The following is a 23,603-nucleotide window of genomic DNA, read 5'->3' on the forward strand; positions in this document are numbered from 1 at the left end:
ACGGGAACAGACTGTCCGAAGACGTGGTGGAGTCTCCCTCACTGGAGATACTCCAGATCCATCTGGACACAATTCTGTGCTATATGCTCTGGGATGACCCTGCTTGAGCAGGGAGCTTGAACCGCCGTGGTCCCTTCCAATCTGACCCATTCTGTGACTCTTTGATTCCTCTCCCACCCAACTTAATGCTGCAGAGCTGCGGGAAGAGAGCCGGGCACCCCTGTGCGGGCAGGAGCCCGGAGCGCCTGGGTTCTCTGGAGCTGTGCCTGTGCCAGCCCCGGCCTCCACCGGGTCCCCTGTGCCTGTGCCAGCCCCGGCCTCCACCGGGTTCTCTGGAGCTGTGCCTGTGCCAGCCCCGGCCTCCACCGGGTCCCCTGTGCCTGTGCCAGCCCCGGCCTCCACCGGGTCCCCTGTGCCTGTGCCAGCCCCGGCCTCCACCGGGTCTCCTGTGCCTGTGCCAGCCCCGGCCTCCACCGGGTCTCCTGTGCCTGTGCCAGCCCCGGCCTCCACCGGGTCCCCTGGGGCTGTGCCTGCTCCCAGCCCCGGCCTCCACTGGGTCCCCTGTGCCCGTGCCCGTGCCCGTGCCCGTGCCCAGCCCCGGCCTCCTCCGCTCCGGAGCCGGTCCCGCCCGCCGCCCTCTCCTTCCCCGGGGCGGTGGAGCTGCCTCGGGCCCGCCTCCGGCGGGGAGTGGCCGGGCCGGGGCCGCTTTCCGCCCGGTGCGGGCCCGGCCGGGATCGGGATCGGGATCGGGATGTGGGGGCCGCAGCCCCGGGCGGGCGGTTCCGGCAGGCGGCGCCCAGGTGAGCGGGGCCGGGGCAGCGCGGGGGCTGTGGGGGCTGTGGGGGCTGTCCGGCCGGAGAGCTCCGCGGGAGCCCCTCAACGGGCACGGGGCGTGGGGCAGCGGGGCCGGGGCTGGGGCTGGGGCTGGAGCCGGGGCCGGGGCCGGGGCCGGCAGCGCTGCTCCCCGCTGTAGGGGCCGCCGGCTCGGCTGAGGGCTGCCCTCAGGCCGGGAGCGGCTGCAGCTCTTGGGAGTCGCGTTGAGTATTTGAGTATGGGGATAATATAATTGCTCTTTTTTTATTATTTTTATTTTTTTTTCTTCTTTCTTCCGTTTACTTTTCTTTTTCACAGTCTGAAAGTTTTAGGATTTTTTAAAGTTTCTATTTATTTATTTATTTTTAAGCCCCTGGTGGTGTTGGCGTTTATTTCGCCACTAATGCAGCCCAAGAAAGGGTCTTGCAGCTTTGCGATAACGTAGCTGTCATTTTTTAAACTCGAAAAATAAGATGCTTTGGTTTCACTTCAGTTAGAGTCCAGTTAGAGTGATGCAAATATATCAATGGTTTATTTGGTATGGTTTATTTGTTTATTTTTCTTTTTTTTTTTTTTTTTTAATAACCAACTGCAAAGAGGGAAGTAACAGTGCTCTTAGAAAAGTCACCCACATTATGTCTCCAGTCCTGTCTTAAGGAAGAAAAAACCCCCTGCCTTCTCAGTGGATGCTCTGTGTGTGTATATGCTTTTATAAATAAATGAATTTTATAAGACTGTGACCTCTAATGTGGATGAACTGCTCTCCTTTTCTCTCAGAGCAGCAGCAATCTGCTGGTCTGAGCTAGGGATGCCCTCCTTATCAACAGTGGTGGTGGCAAAAGGCTGGAGCCACGGAGAGATTCTGGGAAAAAAACCAACAAAAACACTTCACCTTTCCCAGGGCAACTGGGAAAGAAAGGTGTATTTCTCACTAGATATGTTTGCTGTCTATTTGGGTTGTTTGGGATACGTGGTTTTCCCAGCTCCACGAGTCCACCAAGACTTTCTGCAAACACTTTAGTTGTTCTTGCCAACAGTTTAATAGAAAACAGCCCATTCCTGTTTTGGTAATCCATATTAATCTTAGTTACAAGTGCTTGAGTAACTTCTTGCTATGCTTTTAAATAGCAATTTAAGAGTTCTGCAGTGAAGTGCTTTTATAATAAAGGCTTTCACAAAATATGCTGCAGAAGGTACAGCAGCAAGTGCTGCTGCTAATTAGAAGTAATGACAGTTTTCAAAGAAATGAGTGAAGACCCCTGGGATGCTTTATCTCTTGTTTTGTCCTTTCCTATTGGTTCATTTACTTGCTAATTTGCTGTTGGCCTTACAGTAATTCCTGAAAATGGGATAAGTTCTACTTATTAAAACGTTTCTTGGTGTTTAAATACTGAAGTCCCTTTAATGATGTTGTATGGGTATTCCCCCATCTCATTGCTGAAGCTGAAATTGTTGTGGTTCATTCAGGGAAGACACTGACAGTGGTTTTCCAGTTGAAGCTACAGTACATTTTTTACTATTCATAGGGCTTCTAGGCTCTTACAAAACTGAAAAGTAGGGATGTCGAAAATAAATATTTGATTTGAAAGAAAAAAAAAAAGGCTCAGTTTAGAGATTTGTGGTTACTTAAAATATTGGGATCATGGTAAGTTGAAGGAATGTACAAGAACCACCAAATGCTTATGTGCAGTGTTTCATGTACTTGAGATTGGGACCATATCCAATGGTCTTTTTTTCTTCCCAGTGTTTGATACTATCAGAGTTATCAGTTTTCTTTATAGCTCTGTTTGCAATTGAACACTGAAAATGGCACGTTCTCATGCAGGTCATTGGTGATTACAGTGCAGCAGCACTCTAAAAAACAGTCAGAGGCAAGTATTGTATTGCCACTGGCTTCCTCCCTCTTTAAATTTAGATAAATCATCCTTTGTTCTCTTCAGTAAAGTGAAGTCAAAACTTTGAGCCTAAGCTGCTCCTGGTGGAATTGTAGTGGGTCCATGTAAGAAAACAGGATTTATTAGCACCAGGATAAAATAATTGTGATGAACAGGAGGACAGAAAGCACTGCAAACAATGTTTTGTACTGACAAAAGCGAAAACTCTAAAGGTTAATTCTGACTTTGTTCACAAATTAGGCACACTTGGTTAGGCTTTTTTTGCTTGGGCCTTTGACAGCTACTGAACCAGCTGACCTTTCAAGTGCGATTTACTCGAGTGTGTGACGCGTTGCGAGTGCTCCTCGGGAGTTATGATTTTTTCTTTTCCCATTTTACTGTTGTGTTTCTCTGAGCAAACCCCTCTTTCTAACTGAGCCGAGACAGGCTGTGACCTTTCCTGGTTTTGGCCATACTGCATATTAATGATTCCTGTGGAAAGGGGTTTTATTACCTCCTTTGGAGTATCAGCCTCCAAGGTGATCAGGAAGGGACGGAGTTGCCATAGTGACTTCCAGGTTCATCCTTAGCATCTTGTGTCTTTTTCCAGAAAGCAGCCCTTTCATGCCACGTCACTTAGATTAGGATTGAACCCAGGGTATGTTGTAATACTATTCAATATTCTTGAAGGAAAACTGCTGCAAAACCCTTATGTATTCGGAATGAATGCGCCCTTTGTAAACCAGCAGTCACACAAGTAAAAACTTGGCCCTCTGGCACTGAACAAAGGCTGCTGTTCCTATTTTAAGCATGGTAGTATCCTTATTTGAAAGTGTTTCCTTAATTCTGTATAGTGTTAACTATTTAACCATGTAATTTTCTTTTTTCTGCTCCTTTATCATATAGGTGTGGATTCCATTAAGAGCTCACCTGAAAAATGCTTTCAGGGAGACATATTTCTTTATCAAGCCTGCAGGCTACCGATGTTGTGGAAGCTAAGATCCACTATGGACATACTTTGTTTGCTACACATGAGTTTTCTGTATGGAAATTGAATTAGCTATTGACATGGAGTTACTTCCCTATTTATTGATGCTGAGAACGTGAAGTGGCTTAATGAGTAATCTGAAGTCTGCAGGCAGAGGGGCGAGATCGTGTGCTTGCCTCAAGTAGTTTTTCTTTGTTTGGTGTGATTCCTTTAGGACTTGCAGTATTTGGATTCTGCCTTCCCTTTGTATGTACTGTAAAATGCTGCTCACTGTGTTTCGGAGCCTCCTTCATCTCACAGCCAAGCTTCCTTCCAGAACACCTCTCATTATCTCTGTGTGATATATTTCTAATTGGGACCCAGCTGTCTAATGAGTATGATCAATGGTACTTTCTGATTTTTCTCACCCCCTCCTCCCTTCCTCTCTTGCTGCCTTACAAATAGGTGTCTTAGTCCTGTCACCCCAGTGTCAGGGTGAATTGTCTTGTTACTCTGCTCTTTTTGCCCTCTGTCACTCTGTTTATTCATAACACTGACAAGTGTAAAAAACCCCAACTAAATTAGATTTTACCTTGAGCAGTAAATATTTACTGCATAAACAGCTGTGTACTCAGAATAAGGGATGGAAAGTGGAAAACATGTGTTCTTAGTACTGCTTAGCTAGCTCCTTTAAAGTATGCACTACCTGTATTTATGGATTGAATGAAAGAGCAAGCAAGTCAGAACTACAACCAAACAGAAATTTGTTAAACACACTGTATGTACGCTTGGATTATAAAATCTCCTTGGGAAAGAGCTGTGTGGGAAAAGTGGCTCCTTGAAATTAAGAGCAGAATGGATGTGGCATGTGTGACCTTTCTCTGTTCCCTGCAATGGCTGAAGAGTTGATTGTTTGGAGGGGTTTAATGTGCTCTTGTTGAAAGTTTTCCTTTGCTGGGCTGAGAGGTCAGTGGGGCAGGAAACTGTTAGAGGGGAAAATCTCTTAGTAGGGAGACTTTGAGGCAACCTGTGGAGTGAGAAGTCAAGAGGTTGATAGTGAATATTGTAAAACTAAATAAAATGAAAGGCTTAGTATCTGTGAGAGAGGCAGCAACTTGAAGTCAATACCATTAGTTTTTCTGAATTGTTTTGAAAGTTTCCAGATCTGTGTAAGGTGAGGCATGTGGCATTGATATAGCTTTTCAAGACCTTGCATAATGGTGAATAATAATACTAATGGAAAATTAGAATCCTAGATAATAGTGAGGTTTTGAATGTGTCTGTAGATAATGAAGTTTGTCAAAGGCTTCACAACTTTATTGATTGATGGGGTAAGCACCACAGTCCCTAGCTCATCTATCTGGCAGCAATTTGAGTTTAAATCACCAGTCTGACAACGGTGAAAATCATCAGACTGGTCTGAAAAATATGCTTTAAGCAATAAAGGAAACCATTTTTAACATCTTTTTGTTTTGTTTTTGGGAAGCCATCAACTCTCCAGAGAGCATGGGAAGGGGAAGAATAGTTTTTTTCACGATAGTAAACTGCTTTCTTGCTGTTTTAGTGGGATACTTAAAGTATTTTGTTTCTGTTATGGTGGCAAGCATTCTTCCCACTGACATACCAGCTTAGTCTTATGGGTTATCATTAATGCAGATATGCAGGCACTAGGAATGGTGCTGGGGTGTGGGAAACACTAAAAGTAAAAAGAATTTTTAGGAGCTGAAAAAGCAGGCCTCAAACAGAAAAAGCTGAGAACTCAGAATATGCTGTAACTGAAAAAGTTTGAAACTAGAAAAGATACAGTAGTATAGAAAACAAGGACATGGGAAACAAAGACTGAGTTTATAGGTTTGGCTTGAATAAATCTTAACACTGCAGAAAATATATGCCTGACAAGATAGCAGAAGGTCTTAAGCTTAATAAGGGTATTGTGTATTGTAAATAGAAAAACATACAAACATTGTTCAAAGCATGTGTATGTGTGCTAGAATTGATTGGCTAGAACGATTGTCTGTAAGCTTTAACAATATGTTGTTGCCTGAAAAACTTTTAAGATGCTCTGTAACAAAGAAATTTAGGGCTGCTGCTGGCAGGGTGTGACCTGCTGCCATCCTTTAGCTATGTAAAATCCTGTTCTGAGACTGATGCTTCATTCAAGATTGAGGACAGCTTCCCCAGCAGCCCCATCTCGTTCCTGCCATCACTGGCACAGTGGGGAGAGACTGCTTGCGAGGTCAAATGCTTATAGCCACAGGCTTTTCCTTTATATTATAGCTGTCTAATTCTTGTGGTTGGTTGTTCGCCTTCCTCCACACGTAAATGTTCTACTTCAGGGAAAAACACCACAAGGTTCAAAGGAAGGAACATCCCCGAGCCTGTTCAAGGTAGTAAATTGAGGTAGCCTCAGCTCCATGAAATATCTGACTTTTTGTTGCAAGAGCTAGGCTGATGATTTGAACTTAATTTCCCCTTGTTGTTAGCATGGCTTTGAGGACGAGAGCTTTCCATTCTCTGTTTGGATTTTGGACAAGGATGGTTACTGAGGCAGGAATGAGATTGAATTTCGTTGTGCTGGTCTAAGTTTCAGGTGCTTCCTGTTGCTAATGGCCCGTGGAGATCCCGGTGATGGAGGGAAATGGGCAGCACAGCTGTTTGTTTGCTGGAGCTTGGGTTTTCCATTTAACGAGTAGTGCATTAACCTGTCAGTATTTGCATTAATAGCTCAGGCTGAGCTGTGGCTCTGTTGCATTCCCAGCTCTGCTCCTGAAGAGCCATAGGCACACCAATCTCAGGAGGGCGTGCCGCACAGCTGCAGAGTTTGGTGATATTTTGCATTGCTGTAGTAGGATTTCCTTGCTGTTAATATCTTTTTGGTTGCTGTGTCTATGATGGGAGCGATGTGGATAGGGTTCTGATCTCTGTGCTTCAGCAGTGACCTGGGGTCTCAGGGGCATGAGGTGCTCTTGGATGTCTTAGATGGACCCAGGCTGTGCTGCCACTGCAGTGGGACAGCACTGTTTTGGCAGAGCATCATGCTGAAACTTTGCTCCTGTCCTGCCAGAATCCTTGTTTAGGAGAGCAGGACACTTTAATTTGCTCAGAGCAGTGAAAATCTTGAGGAGACCCTCACTGAAATTGTGTAAGAATGATCTAATTTTTATTGCCTGGGGTGCAGAACCAGAGCAACTGATCCTCTGTGTGGTTTTGCTCCCAAACTAGTTAATAATCAACAAATATTGTGTTTCCCTTTCCCCTGGGGAGCCTGAACACAGTCATGGTGAGAGCTGCTGTAGTGTTCCCATGCTTGTGGTCTGCTGGGGACTTGTACAGACTTGGCTGTGAGAGAAGAGCTGCTCCAGTTAATGGTTTCCTCTGAGCAGTCCATCAGAACTGGATCCTGCTTCCTGTGAGAATGAAGATTGGGGGAAAATCCACTTTTGCCAGGGGTCTTGAGTTGCTGCAAGATAAGAAAAGATCAGCTTTCACTACTTTTTTACTGTATGGTGTGAGCACTAGCAGTAGGATATTTGTTCTTTTAGCTGATTGAGAATTTTCCTACTATGGTGCCAGCTTTTGCCAATGACAGAATTTTCCATCTGTTCTAGGGTCAAGTTAGGATCCATTTCATGTTAGCCAAGGATATGCTTTATGCCCACCTTGAGTACAGTTATGATGTAGATTTTCAGGAGTAGATTTGTTGTTGTCTTTTCCTGTGTGAGGTAGGACTGGCAGGTAAAAAACAGCAATGCTATTTTGAGAAGAATAATCCATAAGACTTCTGATTGCCCTTTGTGAAACCTACTGGCTTGTCCTGTTGTACTTCAAGGCCTTGTGTTAATCTTTTTGAGTGCAGTTAGTAAGGTTTTCCATTTTTGGGTTAAGTAGGCTAACTACTAACCATCTTTGGTTAGTAGTGTGTATTCATATAATTCACTTTCTGGATTAATTTCATATTATTTTAAAATTATTTATCTTTGTTACAAGTAGTGAGTGTGATGTGTAGCAACTGTTTTGCTGTGTTTCTGGTGAGTTTGGTATGGCACTGAGTTTCTTGATGAGAGTCCAGACTTTTCTTCTGGATCTGGATGCACATGCACTTCTTGTGTTACTGCCTTGTGTGCTGCCATGCCCCAGTGAAATTTTGTGTCCTTTGCCTAGGCATAAAGTTGGAAGCCTAGGCATTAAGTGTGACCCTTGCAAGTTTAGATTGGCTGTGGTTTTAATGCTGAGAGGCCACTATGACTCTTCAGTGCAAGTCATGAGAAGTACTTGGGGTTGCTGTCTTTCCTGTAGGTCTCTTAGGAGTAATTGTTCTGGGTGTTAGTTGGCTGAAAGTGATCTCTAATGGCTTGGAAATCATGATATGAGATATGAGAGGAGTTTTTAAAAGAAGGATTACAAGGCAGGGATACCAGGAGTAATAATAATCAAAATCAAACAGACAAGGTGAAGATAATGCAGAGGATATAAGGAATTCTGGGTAGCAGCCTGCCTACATGTTTTCACTGCCAACATTGCTAAGTAGTGGGAAGAGACCAGTCCCAAAACTCCCTCAGATTTCCAAATCAAGAAAGAGAAGATATAGAAATAGCTGTGTTTGCTACTTAATTCAGTTATAGATAACATGGAGATCTCTGGCACAATTCTGGCTGCCTGATACACCTGTGTGTGGTGGAGTATTCAGGTGTGACTCTCTACATGCTCGTGTCATAATCAGACTTCATGGACTGGTTAGAGTAGAGGCAGTATTCCCTGGGCAGAAGTGGTGTTCCTCCTTCCTTTGCTGGGAAATCTGTGAGAGAGGCAGCTTTTGCTGCAGCTGTTCAGACGTGATATTAGTTTTTTTGTGTGTAATGCCCTTGGCACCATTTAGGGGATTATGTTTTTGAAAGTGTCTTCAGAGAGTTGTAGTCTCACAGATGGCTCCATCTTGTCTTCCAGTTGGCAAGCAGCCTAGGAATAGGTATCAAAATAATTTTTAATATAGCAAAGAGAAATGCTTGCCAATGTTTGTACAGCCAATAAAAAGCCTCAGTAATAAAGATTTTGTGAAATAACTGCAGTAGATCAAAGTGACATTTAAGTGATGCTCATGAGCATCATTTAATCGCCAGCTAACTACTAAAGGCCTGCTGCTGTGGAACAATTTGAGTTCCTCTGTTGCTATGCTTTACTGTATCTGGCTTGCTTAAGGCCCTGACCATCACCAAAGCTTGTAATTTCTCTCTGTGTGTGAATGATAGATGCTTAAATGCTGTTTGAGAACTTATTTATTTCTAGTATTGAACTTTATTCTAAATTTTATTTATGGAAAGTGAGCTGTTTTCAGCTTCCAGAATGTGACGGAACTATTGTTTGCTGACTTCTAGTGACTCCTTTGTGGAGTTACAAATCAGAGAAGTTGCTTTCTTGCAACGTTGGCTGCCTCTTCACAGATGAAACTCTTGAACTTTTCTTGTGGGTATAGTTAACTAGTGGAATGCTGTAAATCCTGAGACATGTACCAGAAGTCTTAGAGATAGGTTAGGATAGTGTGGGTTAGAGGGAACCTCAGATAACCTCTAGTCCAATTCCCTGCTCAAAGCAGGGCTGACTCCGGGGTTGTGTTAGGTTGCTCAGAGCTTTTATTGTGTGAAAAAAAAAAAAAAGTTTTCTTTGTATCCAGGTGGAAGCTTTCCTATTTTTAGTTATGCCCATCTCTTTCTTGTCCTGCCCCTGTGCACTGCTGTGTATGGATTGCTGTCATCCTCACTATTGTTATGTGGCATCTGCAGAGCATTGCTACTAGTAGAGGGTAATTAGAGTAATTTCTAACATCTTGAAGAAGCACACTTGCATTCTTTGGTTTCCTTTCCTTCCTATAGCATAAAAAAGCACTGTAATGAAATTTACTGTTGCTGCAAATATGTCTCTATACCCAAAGAGGGCATTCTAACCTTAAAGATGTTCTTAGTTTGGCCTTGCTGGCTTTCTCTGGTACAGAGTCCTTGCTTATGACTCAGACTTTAAGGTAATTTAAGACATTTCGTATGTTTTTGTTCACTGAAGCACTATGACACTTTTATTGTTCAGAAATGAAAATCTCAGTCTTCTCAGTATCTCTCATGGTTTTGTTGTCATCTTTTTGTTTTTGTAAGGCTAGTCATGCAAGGTGTTCCTGCTCACAGGGAGCTGGAGAGAGGATGCTTTCTAGGTTGAGCAACTATGGCAAATACATTCAAAATACAGTGAATTTTCCTTTTTGCCTCATTAGGAGAAAATTTAAATGTTTCCAACATAAAGGTAGCACTGTTTCACTCAGTTAAAGGAGCCTGTCAATTAACTACTTATGTCTACAGACTGTCTTAGTGGATTTACTTGACACAGATATTTTTAAAATCTATTTTCCTGTCTCAGATCTCAGACTTGTTTAGATTTGGAATACAAAAGCATAGACAGGTTTAAGTTATTATAGACAAAGAGTCCTCTAATTGTGATGTTTGTATTTGCATCATGTTTCTGGTGAAAAATGTAGGTTAAACCTGAAGTTTCAAGTAAAAATTCACCGGACGGAATAGCATTATTGCAGCGTCTGCCTCAAGGGGACCTGCGACTCTAAGGTTTGATAGCTTAGATAATATAAAGATAAAATTCTATCCAAGTGCTGCTTTTAAATCTCCAACCTTTCCCATGAACACTGGAGTTCTAAAAGTACAAAGCTTTAGGTGTATTCTGATAGTGAAAATACTTAACTGTTATTCAGGAGTCCTCTGTTGGTCCTTTGTTCTGTGGTGGGCATGCTTTGTGACTGGGATAAGTTGTGTAGTTTCTCACATGGTCTGCTTCAACCACAAAGCAGATGCATCAGATTACTGCTGTACCTCAGAACTCATGAGATCAAATGTCTCTGAAATTGTGTTGCTTTCCTCGAAAGAAGCTACAGCAGTTCTGCCTGCTAGTTCTTAATAATAATACTTGTCAGGAGTATTGTGTATAAACCTGAAAGAAGCAGAAGAAATCCCTAATTACACAGGGACCTATCCCATACACCTGAAAGGGATATGCAAATATGAGCTCCTTGCACAGGATCCTGTTGATCCTGGATTATGAATTCAGATTTTCTAAACCAAATAATATAGTAGAAAACCCCAGTCTTGGAAGTAATGAGTTAACAATTTATATTTATTGTGGAAACTATCTGAATGACAGTCAAAGTTTTACTCTGCCAAGCTTTTTGTTACTGGAGCAGATCTGTTCAGGTGTGTGTGTTTAACACCATATGGTACATTCTGCACCTTCTTTATCCACTTAAAATGCTAAGAAAGATCCAGAATATGTTGACCTGAAAAACTGTTCACTGGTTTATTCTTTTAATACAGAGAATATTTTTGAGAGGTCTGATTTTTGTGTTGACTTTTTTTTTTAAACTTGAAGTATTTTGCTGAAGACTGTTTCAATGCGGTATCCTGCAGAGTCCGTGGCACCCAAGAAACAAGCTATGTCATATAAGTGTACAATTTCTTTCAAGATTAATACTGTGCTTTCATTTACTTGGGTAATAGAAGCAGGTGGGTAAGGTTCAATGAAAGGTGGCAGGTACTATGGGTTTGTACTTGGGTAGTAGTACTTACACAAATCACAAACAGCATGTGACAGAAATATGTTAAAAGCACAGACTTCTGCCGGAAGTTTTCTTGTTGAGCAGCACAGACCTGTGCTAGTAAGAGTAGCCTGTATTGTTAACTAATGTATGTTAGCCCAGAGAGATTGTCGGGAGTAAATTGTGACAGGTAATTGTCTTGATTTCCCAGCCATGAATAGCAGTGATTTACAGTCACGAGAAGGAAGCTCTCACAAGAGTGTTTTCGTTGAGATGATCTCTAAGGGAATGAATGGAGTCAGTGTGCTTTTAGAGTGAGGTTTGGTTTAGATTGTCGTACCAGCTCTGTGTGCTGTGAAAGCGTAACAGAAACCTCGAGAACTGTCTAAAATTCTTGTGGCCAAAAAGCTGAGCAACTGGAGGGAAGCGATGAAATCAATGAGCACAGCTGAAGTGGGGCTGGGCTTCTTTTAAATGCACCTGGGGAAGCCTAGAAAATTCTGAGCCCTGCTGGTGGGCAGTGTGAAGCAGGAAGGCTCTCCACGTAGGAAGTGATGGGGTGGGCTGAGGAGGTGGAGGGCCTGGAACTCATATGAGGAGGATTTTTGGGGGTAAGCTGGGACATGCTTGTTTGAGGTTGTGGGAGAAATGCTATTAGGTTGGCTGGAGGGAGGTTTGTGCGTGTTGGGATCATGACAAAAAGGAAAGATTGGAAAGGGCCAGAGAGGTAGTATTGAGGAAATTGGTATTGGGAAAGAGTATCTCTTTGGCTTGGAATAGTGTTTGAGAGCTTTGTGGATGGTTATCGTTCTAGACTGTGAAGTGTGACCCGTCCGAAGGTTTTGTCGAAGCTCCAGAGCAGCAATTGGAAAGGTTCTGGATCAGCTCTCTTTTTCACTTGAAGCGAAATGAGCCCTTGGTTTGGAAGGAGTTACTGGGGAGTAGTGATTGAAATGCAGCAAAAGTCAGTGTAGAAGAAGGCAGGGTTTGATGGAAGCTGTGGGAAGCATGTGCAGTGTTGGTATGAAAGATAGGATGGAGACAAAAATGAGTGAATGACGGTCAAAGTAGATCTGTTGGTGTTGGTGATGTCCTCCCTCAGTCTAGGGTCTGACTGGCTGCTGCTTGACTGTATTCCTTGATCCTTGTCTGCTTCTGGTGGCCATGGTTTTTGAAGGTGTGTGAATGGGCTTTGATCCTGTTGAGTCTTCATTCTCCAGTCCTGGTGTGAGGTGAACAGGGTTACTCTCAGCTCCTGCCTGAAGCTGAGCAGGCAGTCGCTCAGATCTCCGTGTTCCTGCCATACCTGCTGATGTGGGTTGGAAATAGCAAATTTGGCCTCTAGTGCCAGGGCTCCTCCACGGGAAGGTATGGACAGCTAGCTGTCTAGTGCTTGTGGGTGCCTCCTTTGAGTTCTCTCCAGCTGTTTATTGAGGTCTTCTCAACCTCTGTATTGACAGCTGTTGTCCCTTTGTGCTGTCACATCTGCTAAATGCTGTAGTTCAATGTGACTGCCTTCTAGAGAAAAACTCTATTCTTCCTGGAATGTTAGCTTTTAAAAACTTTTAAAAAAGATATCTGACTTGCTCTAGGCAGAGTGACTTCTGATGCCCTGTATTTAGAAGGAGCTGTGATTTCTGCTAGAAATGTTCTTGCCTCTGGTTAGTATTCTGCTGCTGTTTCAGCAATCTCTGCTATAGTAGTTCTTCTATAGCCTGTTCATAGATAATCTCAGAATTTCCTCTGAACAGTCTACTTTTCTCCTCTATGCCCGAGGAAAAGGATATAGCTGACGTCTTCACTTTTGTGTTCTGGGGCCCAGTAAAACAAACTTCCAGCTTCTGTTTTGTCTGTCTACAGCCTTGAGTAAGGGTCATAAAGGCCAAGCCATATTCTCAGTGATGATCTCAAAAGGGATATCATGTGTGCCTTTCCCACTTGCCAGTGAAGGTCTCAGAGGGAACTGCACGGTGCTTGGTGGAGCACAGTGTCACCCCTTACAGGCTGTAACATCTGCAGCGTGGTGATGCTGAGCAATCTGCTGGCATTTGGTGAGGACTTGCCTTAGCTGGAGCTGCTTGTGCAGGGGTTGAGGGCAGGAGAGTGGTGCTGCAGGCTGTGCCTCGCGGGCTCACCACAGGATCTTTGTCTCGCCACTTGCACTGGCAAAAAAGCACAGTTTGCACAATTGCTGCTGCAAGGAACAAAGAATACCTGAGTGCAGAAATTCTGTCGGAGCTGCAGAGCCTCATGTAAAGCCCTGAGAATTGGTTTTCAGGGGAGCAGGGTGAGGGAGCAGCACCACTTCTTTGCCGTTCTCCTAGCTACAGGTTGGCCTCGTGTCCTGTGCATTGCTGGAACTTCAGTTTGTATCTGTGCCTGGCTTTTGCAGTGTCTTGTATTTAATCTGCATCCTGAGGTGCTGTGCTTTTTGTGGGAATTTAGTGCTCAGCTTTCCTCATGCCTGGAGCTCCATTCCATCTCTGTTCTTGCCTAGACAGCGTGGACATTGCATCTGACAGCCTGACTGGGGCTACAAGGTGAGCTTCCTTCAGCAGGCAAAGGAGGAGCATTTGTCCTGGGACTTTGATATTAAATTATAAAGCTAAAAGCCTTCTGACTCCTCACCCTTAGCAATATAGGAGCTGCCACGTTGTTTTATTTTCGTTATATGTGATCACTACTGAGCTGTTAAGACAAAATTACTTTCTATTTCAGTAAACTCAATTCTGATTTCAGACTGACTGTGCATCAGATGCTTAATTTGGAACCCACTCTCTTGGTGAAATTAAAAATTCAAATCTCCAAGCTGGAGCATTCAAACTGTGCTTGAATTAGAAATTGACTGCTGTCAATGTGCTCTCACACATCACTTTTTTTTTTAAATTCCTCCCTCCCCTCCCCCCTGATGAGTTTTATATTAGAGTCTTGCTGTAGATGATCTGACTGAGCAGAAGTAGTGGGAATCCACACTGTCATTCTGTAGACAGAGTGATGAAAGAGAAGTGTGGTGTGTTAAATAGACCATTTTTGCAAAGGACTGCTGTGTACTGATTTCATAGTTCCATGAGTATTTGGTGAAATGATTTTATGGGATATGACTGCGAACCCATTAAGTGTTGTTTGCAAATTAAATTATGGCCTAAAAGAACTTCACAGTTTCTATGCAACATCCTTGCTCCCCTATGTCTGTGTAATATTTAAAGCTGTTGTCAGGTCTTGACTGAAAGAATCAGAGTGTTCTCTCCACTTAAGACATTTGCATGGACTGCCTCTACAGACTTTCGTATTGAAACTGGGAACAAAAGATTTTTTTCCCCAGGAAGAAGAACAACAAAACTTACACACACCCACACCTCACCTCCTGAAATAAGCATTGATTCTCTGTTGTGAATATTCTCTGTAGGCTTGCAACTCCTGTGTCCATCTGCCTCTTTGAAAAGTGGATAAATTATTCTCAATAACTTAACTGTAAGTTAAAAAGACATTTGCCCACGACTTTGCAAAAAATTGGGCTGGATATTTTTGGGGAAGTGTTATTCACTATGCTGAAAGCACCCAGTGCTGGTACTGGCTTGTTTTTCCAGACCTGCTTGCATTCATCCTTGGGATGTTTTATTTTTCATCAGATGGGTTGACAGGATGGATGACTGAGCTGGCTGTAGGGCTGGTGATGAGTGGGGAGCCTGAGAACTGTTCTTTTAGGCAGCTGGTGATGTGAGTTTGGCAGTTCTAGCTGGTCAAGGCAGGTACCGGTGTGTTGGGTGAAATACATCAGTGAGACATGTAAGGAGCTTCGGAGAGTGATTGGGTTGAGGCTGATAAACCAGAGATGAATTTGGAAAGTGAGATGTAGTAACAAATATGCTATTAAGGAAAGGGTTGTTTCTCTTATTCCCCTGGCTAAGTAGGTGATTGTTGCTGACATGTGAAGTGTTTATTATTTACCAACTTACATTGGTAGACTTTTATTTCCTTTCTTAGCTAAGGCTAGACCAGGTTTAAACTGTTTTTTTATTTCTTGAGGTGTGAAAAATTTGATGGGCGTATTAATATCAGCTGATGTGATTCTAATTCTAGAGAGAGGAGCTGTAATTTCATCAAATGGCTTAAAATGAGTTTTTTCATTAAGTAGGTAAATGGCTTGATTGTAACAACTCAATGACATGCGTTATGGGAATGTGTCAATAAAAACACAATTATTTAAACCCTGGCTAAAGAAGAGCATTCTGGCTTTTACAATGCACAACTCTTTGAAGTGCTTTTTAATAAAGAATGGAAACAGAAATGCATTTAATGACTTCAGAGAATGTTATTTGCGATGTTTGAGAAATTTAACGGTTGAGTAACTGAGCCCAGTCTGTGACCTTAGAAATCACAGAATGCCTTGGTGAGGAAATAATTTGTATCATTAAATCTAATACCATGTAACTCAGCCGTGCTTCCCTCTGTAGATACACTTTATAAAACTTTGGATGAACCACAGTTACAGTTAATGCTCAGTAGGTGAGATGAAAAAGCCAGGTGAGACCTTTTTGTTTTAGGAGTTACGAAAATCTTTATTTGAAAGTGACTTTCTTTGAAAGCTTGTTTGTGCAAAGAGGTGGTACTTGTTTGTTTCAACATAGGCTGTGTGGAGATCAGTGCCATCGTATTTTGCAAATTTAGTGGTGTCTTTAAAATTCAGTAAATGAGTCAAACTATAACCAATTAGGAACTTGCAACATTTTACATATTTCTGTGATATAGGAATTAAACAGTAATGGCTATTGTCATGTCAGATTAATCTCCAAAAAGGATTCATTTTTGTTTCTGATAGGTTAAACATTTATGTGTGTATGTTTGTAAATAATAAATGTTTGAAACTCGCTTACTTTGTTTGCGTATAGTTTGATGCAGGTGTTGAAGACTTCCTTAAGAGAAACAACACTACAGAAATTGCTTGGAGCAGTGCTTTGATAGTTGGCTTTGAGTATGACTGAATACCTTTTCTTCCACATCACAGTTACCACCCGCAAATGCTCTGAAGATGAGTTTGTTATTCTAATAAAAACAAACTGTGTTTAATGTAGGTGTATTCAGATAGTTGAGCTACCTTTAAAACTGCATCTATAATTTCTCACTTTCAGGGAGAACTTAAATGAACTCACACGCATTCTCACGTCACAAACTTAAAGCAGGAGTGAGGAGGTGATCACTTGAGTTTCTGTACTGATCTATAAAATCCTATTGGAAAAACAAAAATGTAAGATATTTACACCTTTTCATCCACAGATGCTGTTAGAACATTTGGTCAAAAAACCTGAACTGCCACTTTTGTGGCTGAGAACAAAGACTGATGATCTAAAATAAATTAGATGACTGTTTTGCTGTCCTTCAGTGTCAGGCTGGGTACAAGAGAATATGCTCTTTCCATCAGTGGGAAATGCTCTTAGGCTTCACCTCTCCCTTTTTCATCTCACTGGTGCAACTAAGATGTGAAAAACATTGCTTTACAGCAACAGCCTCTTTTCTTTTTCCCTCTGCTCTGGATCTGAACTGTTATTTTACATGAAATGCTGATCATCAGGAAAGATTAATATGGTGAAAGAGCTGTTAAGAATATTTCTGAGCTTTCATAACTGAATTTGAAGTAATTTGCACATATCTGCCATTAAATATATGTTACATTATCTTCCAAGATTGTAAAATACATATTTTAAAAAGTTCATTTTTAATATTAAAATTGAAAGGCTCTTCCTTTTATGGCTTTTCTCTCTTTCTAAATGTGTGTCTCATGCAATGCATGACACACGGTAGTGTAGGGTTTTAAATTTGCCTTTGGTTGTTTTCATTCTGATAATTTTGTAGTTAATTGCCAACAGTTATTTGATGTTCTTCAAATTGAAGTAAGATGAGAAGAATTTAAGGCTTGTCTTTGTTTTTTAACAAGCCACTGAATTGGTTCAGTGTAATTTCTCTGACAGGCAGACAAGCCAAGCTATGGTTAGAAGGTTACGCAGAGAAAGTTGATATAACTGTATTTCAGATATGTAATAATAAACAACTGAAATTATTCTAATCATGAGAACAGGGACATGGCACAAGGGCAAACAGTGCCCAAACAGTACACCCAAGGCAATAGTAGCTTCCTGGCTGGGTTTTGTGATGGCTGAGGGCACTGTGAGTGCTCTCTAGCGAGACCTGGAGATCAGGCTTCCCCTTACCCTTTGGAGGAGGTGTAGTGTCCATGTTCATGTTGGTCCCCACTCTGTCCACTCTGCCTTGCTCTCAGGGACAACCACGTTGGAGCAAAGGACCTGCAGCTCTCTCCCTGCAGCATCCTCTGGATGGCTCGTGGCTTGGCCTGACCCTGATCCTGAGTGTAACTGGGGCAGTGCTCTGTTCTGGTCCCAGGGGAGGAGTTTGTGCTGCTGGGTGCACTCACCAGGAGATAGACCTGGAGTCCATGAAGGAGCTGAATGCCAAACATGTCTAGAGGGCTACCTGTGAGCCTTGTGAGGGGCACAGAGATGTGTGGGCTCTGCGTGATCTCGTTCAGGGCACTGGAATTGTGCCCCTTTGGCTCCAATAATTTTTAGAATTGCATCCGGTTCACTTGGTGTGAATATCTAATGCTTTGGCCAATTTAAACCTTATTTACATTAGCTTAGTTTAAATTTGCTGTTTAAAGAGCTGTAATTATCTGTCTGCTTCAGAAATTCATAGTGATTTAGTGAGATCAATTTTAACCTGATTTTAATTAAACTAGAGAACCTTTTGTGTTTTTACAGATGAGGCCTGTGACAGGCCTTTTTAAATGGCCATGGAGTATATGCAGCCTTAGAATGACTCTTATGCATGACTGATTTCTTCTGCTGAAGTCAGATTTAAGCTATTGTTTTGTATATAAACTGAAAGAATTAAATTTTAAAGAACATTCTGTTCCATTTTTGTTCTCTTGCTCCAAGAGTGATTCCTGTTTATTAGGACTTCTATTAAATTACTCCCAGTACAGCATTTCACTGTCTTTTTATAGTAGACAGGCTGATGGACTCCATGACCTTTTTTACTTCTGATTTCTGTGACGCTTTTTTCCTCAGACAAAAGAGAATGTAAGAGACTGCTGGGATATTCTAATTTATGGTGATAGGAAGTAGAATACAGAAGCTTAACTGCAGTCCCACGGTGAGATGTGCCACTATTCTAGTATATAGAAAATGTATAAATTGCTTTTGTTGAAGGTTATTTGGAGAGAATGTAATGAATGTTGGGAAAATTCTCCTGGGAAGTTTCAGTTCTAACACTTCAATTCTTGTATAGGATGTCGTCATAGTGAGATGTGTATGAGGCCTGTGTTTAGGAACTGGTGAGGAGTTTAGATTGTGTGCATATCTATGAATGTAAAAACTGACAAAGGGTTGTGGTTAGAGAGGAATGTTAAATGTAAAGAAAAAAATCTGAAACTTGAAGTTTCAGTGTTTTTGTAAGAGCTCTGTGTGGGTGATATGAATATTTCTAACACCCAATTGAATCTGTTTCTGTGAGTAGAGGGCAACTAATAGAGGGCATAATTCAGCTAGGCATCAGATCCCCTTGAAAGATTATTCTGGCAAATAGGTCCAGTCAATACCTTTTTGTGTTATGAAATGGATGATAGTGCACAGGTTTTATTCCCATCGATTCCCGTTGTGCAGGACAGACAAATGAAATACTTTTTAACTAGCAGTAAATCCATGAGAGAATGAAAAGTAGTCATCATGTAATCTTTTACCAATAATACATATATAAAAATATACAGAAAACACAGAAATTAAATTCTGATCTCCCAGCTTTACTGTTTACGGTGGTATTTTTATCTTGTTTGGGTGGGATTTTTTGTTTTTTTCCTATTCTCTGCAAACAAATTTAACTTTTCATCTGTGTAAGTAAAATATGTGTAAGGAAATCAAGTTACTGAGCAGAGGCTGCTTCTTAATGATAGTAATACTTCAGTAATGCTACAAATTAATAGTTTTCTGGGATTGGTGGTTCTTCATGCCAAGCTTTTCCTTTAACTATACATTTTGGACAATAGGTAGTATCATAAATCTAAGTGACAACTTGTACAACATCTCATTAGACCAACATCTGCAACCACAGGGTGTTAGTTACATCTGTTATGGCAGCAGAGTTTGAACCACTTGCTACTCACAGTGTTAAAAAATGGATATGAACGCAAGAAACAAAACAGTCAGCAAGCAACAGCAGGCTACAAACAAAATTTCTTTGTGATCATGGTTCTCACATTTTTGGATGCAGATTCAGTTCTATCTTAGATGTGCTTGTAAGTCTGAAATCATTTTGGATCAGAGAAACTTAAACCAAGTTTCTGCTTCAGGCTGCTGTTAAGCAAGTTGAGAATTAAAAAGCAGGGTGATGCTTTGAATAGGGAAGATGATCTGATTCATTGTACCCAGGTTTGTGTCCTGATGGAGGAGCTTGTTAGTGAGTTCACTTAAAAACAGGTGCAAGCTCTTTAGAAGGTGAATGAATACACACAGTGTTCTCTATTTGCACTATGGTCAGTGTCTGTTTTGTTGAAATGGAAAACGATATGCTGCTTGAAATGTCAGAAACAGCTATTTTCAGATGCCACAGTATGTAAAGCCTGGAAAACTGCAGAAACACTTACTGACTTTTTCTCCCTTCCCAGATGATCACCAGCAGGTAATGCCAGCAGGCTGTCTCCGTAAGAAGAAGCTGGCAAGAAGACCTGGATACATGAGGCCGGAGGCTCAGCGGCAGATCGAGTTCCAGTCCGTGGGTGCCTGTGCAGGGTTCAGCCCAGCAGAGCTCCAGCATGGCAGGCAGCACTGTGGAGGCTCTGAGAGCTGTGCTCTGCACAGACAGGGCCGAGATGGCTTGGAATTCTTGCACTGCAGAGCAGTGAGTAGTGCTGTAGTTCCTTCTAATGGGGTAACAGCCTTGGCCGCTGCTGCAAGTACTCCAGGGTGCTGCAAAAATCTTTCATTCTGCAATAGTCCAAGGTCAGGTAGCACAGGGACAGGGACCTGCCCTGCTGCCACAACAGGCAAAGAAGATGCTTCTGCTGTGTGCTGTACCTGGCAGAAAAGCTGCAGCACCAAAGTGAGCAAGCCCCCAAACATGTATGCTTTGGATCAGACAGAAGTGAATAACAACTGTGAATATCAAAACAGAGATGGTATTTCTCATTCTGCTGGTGCACATGATACCTTCAGTTCAAGTTTCAGCTTCATACAACTCTCCCTGAACTCAGCCTCTGGAGTTAATGATGTTGAAGGCAAATCTATTGAGGAAGCTGAGCTCGTTCTGCATCCCAAACCCACAGACAGTCTGCAGAAGCCAGAAGAGATGGCACAAACTCATGAGCACTTGAGAGATTTGTGTTGCTTCTCCAGGTCTGGTGAAGATTTGCGGCATGAACACGAGAGCCCAGTAAATGATAAATTGCAGGACTGTGAGACTGTTTCTCTCTCAGATATAGATGCAACATTTTCATATTCTACAGATTCCTCGGATGCAGCATCTGCTGGCTCTTCTGTCACCTCAGGCTATGAAAGTAGCTTTACTGTCAGTGACCATAACTGGGATGCTTTGATGAAAAAATATGAACCAGTGCTCCAGGATTGCTTGCTTGGCAACCGCAGTACATTAAAGGTCAGTAATCTCACTTTGTTTTTGATACCTTTTCCTCAGAACATTTTTATTTATAGTGCCAAAATCAAAGTTTATGTAGGAGTTCAGATGATACTGTCTTTTGTAGCTTTTGTTCAGAGTTTTACAGTGGAGCTCTGCATGATAAAAATGAAATAACAGGTTTTGTTTTGTTCTTTAAAAATAGGGGATATTGTTGCAGTACCCTATTATATGTTCTACTGAAACTTTAATCCTCTCATTTCTAACATCACACATCTGTTTCTGGCCTCAATAAGTACCATTTCTTTTCACAGGTGGCTGTTTTGTCTGCAGTTTGGGTTTTATGTAGTATAAAATAAGGGAGCGGTAAGAGCTCTTTTTGTGAAGTGTCATGATTTAACAGCACTAAACTTTTTATTTGGAAATATTTAAGTTGAGACAAAGATTTCTAAAAATTAGACAACTTTGTGAAAGTAGTGTGTAATCTAATAAGTGCTTTCCCCACATGAAAAACATGGGGGTCAAAGCCTGCTCTGTTTCCAGCTGGGAACTGAACCTTTTTTCTTTTCCCCTTCCACCCCAGAGGAGTAGTGGGTTGATGAGTCAGGAGTCTTTCTGCATATATGTATATTCCCACAGATATCTACAATGTATTCAGGCAGTGTCATTCAGTGCCTTCTATATAGGAGAGGGGTGGGGAAACTTTACAAAGGATCAGCTATGTTATGTTTTTATGATAGTAGGGTGGGCATTCTGAGCTTACCCAATCAAAGGAGCCAAGCAAATATTGGTTTTACTTTGCACACAGGAAACAGTAATCCAGAGATTAATATGGACACAGTGGGTTGCACTAATTTGTTCAAGGTGCACTGAGTGGGTAGTGTTTTTGGTTTTATGGGGGATTTTTTTTTTTAATTACTTTAATTGTCTCACTATTGCCCAAGTTTCTTGGTTACCTTTCAGAAACTCAGATCTTTGTAACTTCTCAGCTCAGACACATACCTGGTGAGATGTGCTGTATTGTCTTTAGGCCTAATGAAACAACCTGCTCTGACTTTGCGAAAGCTGAGAAATATTTATTCTTTCTTTGCTTACCATGAAATCTGACCTGGGCTTACAATGCTCCATAATACTTTCTTTTCACAGATAATGTGTGTAGAACTCAAACTAGATTCTCTTATTTACAGACTTCACACACATTAACAGGGAGCAGTTTCTTTGGTTTCATGCCTGGAATTGCAATATGCCCGTAGTCTGAGATGGTTTGGGAAATAAATTTGCTGCAAATTTGGGAATGTATAACACAATCAAAATAGGAAATTATTTTTCTTTCTTTTCGGTATTGCTTATTTGATAGGCACAAAAGAAACATTGCTATCTTTAATTTCTGTATTCATTAATTCATTGAATGGAGAGCTGGGGATTCGTGCCCTCAGATGTCTTTGCCCTTGGTTAGCCAGTCGTGTATGTTTAATTTGAAGCACCTTACTATTGTAATGATAATGAGTAAATCTCAAAAGTTTTCAGAAAGGAACAAAGGCAACCATAGCCAAGAAAAGGAGGCAATACCGAAGTTGTTAAAATAATGCTTTCTCTGTACTTAAAAAGTGATCTTCATCTGGTACACATCTAGGACATGCCACACTGGAGCAGCAGCAGGTCTTTGATTAGTTGAGCTCCAAATACCTCCCCAGCCTGCAAAGAGGAAGCACTTTACAGTGGCAGCATCAGTCAGTTTGCCGTGGGCGTGCCTGGGCTGTGGTACCCAAACAGACTTTAAATGACCTGCCACTGTAGTGCATGATGGAATAAACACTGCCAGCAGCAGCAGAGCTGTACTCTCAGTATAGATGGTTGTTATACATCATGTATATGAAGAAAGTGTCACTTGAATCATTCCTACTGCAGGCTTCTTTAAAACTCTATAAAATAAAATCAGGCATAAAACACAGAAAATAATTTAAGGTGAGGATTCAGAGCTCCTCCCTTCAGTACCATTCATATTCCTCACTAGCCTCAGAGAAAAAACACTGGAGTTTGAGGAAGTGAAAACCAAAATAAAGCACAGAAGAAATGGAATGTATGCCATGTCTTTTGTTTGCTTTTCTTCTGGAGCCTATTATTAATCAAACATTTTTGGATACTTTCCTGGCTTTATTTTTATAGCTTTTTTCTTACTAGTCCACTTTCACATGCCATATTTAGAGGGAAATCCTGAATGTAAAGGTTTGTGTGTTGATTGTCTAATTTGTGTGTTGTTGTGTAGTCTTGATAACTGGATGCTTCCATTCACTGGCTCTACCTATTTTTCTGTATGCTACTTACAGTTTAAATGTGAGGATTAAATATGAAAGAGCTTCAGGGGGAAGGGAAATCTTTTTTAAGTACAGGATGTCTAAAGTGTGGATTTTAGTCCTCTCCCAAGCACTTCCAGGCTTTGGACTTTGAGAATATGCACGGCTTCTTTTTTCAGGCTCACCTTTTCCAGGTGGCTTGTTTGGTACAGATCATGCATGAATTTAATAAGAGACACATTCCAGTCTTGTACCTGCAGCTGTGTGAGGCTGCGACTGTCATGGCAGTGAGGAGAGGACTAAACCTCCCTTCTAACCAATTTCTTTTAACAGCAAAAACTTGTAGAGGCCTTACAAATTTTTAGTAAATTTAGAACTTTGGTCCAGACTCCTGATGTTAACAAAGAGAAGCTTTAGCTTCTGAAATAAAACTT

The 23,603-nt window shown here is 41.7% G+C and overlaps 1 protein-coding gene across 4 annotated transcripts in view; it reads left to right on the forward strand.

Moving 5' to 3' along the window:
• Window positions 1-672: 672 nt before the first annotated feature.
• Window positions 673-23,603, forward strand: part of DISC1 (DISC1 scaffold protein) — a 190,761-nt gene continuing 167,830 nt past the window's right edge. For 2 of the 4 annotated variants that reach the window (XM_083856260.1, XM_083856259.1), the window contains exons 1-2: window positions 673-800; window positions 19,911-20,896. In XM_083856260.1, the coding sequence (XP_083712386.1) occupies window positions 752-800; window positions 19,911-20,896 (1,035 nt within the window). In that variant the 5' untranslated portion in view covers window positions 673-751. Of the gene's footprint in view, window positions 801-18,315; window positions 18,404-19,910; window positions 20,897-23,603 lie in introns of those variants that run through there. The other 2 variants (XM_083856258.1, XM_083856261.1) reach the window with 2 other exon arrangements.

Source organism: Zosterops lateralis, assembly GCF_965231275.1.
Source record: "Zosterops lateralis genome assembly, chromosome: 3".
NCBI lineage: Eukaryota > Metazoa > Chordata > Aves > Passeriformes > Zosteropidae > Zosterops > Zosterops lateralis.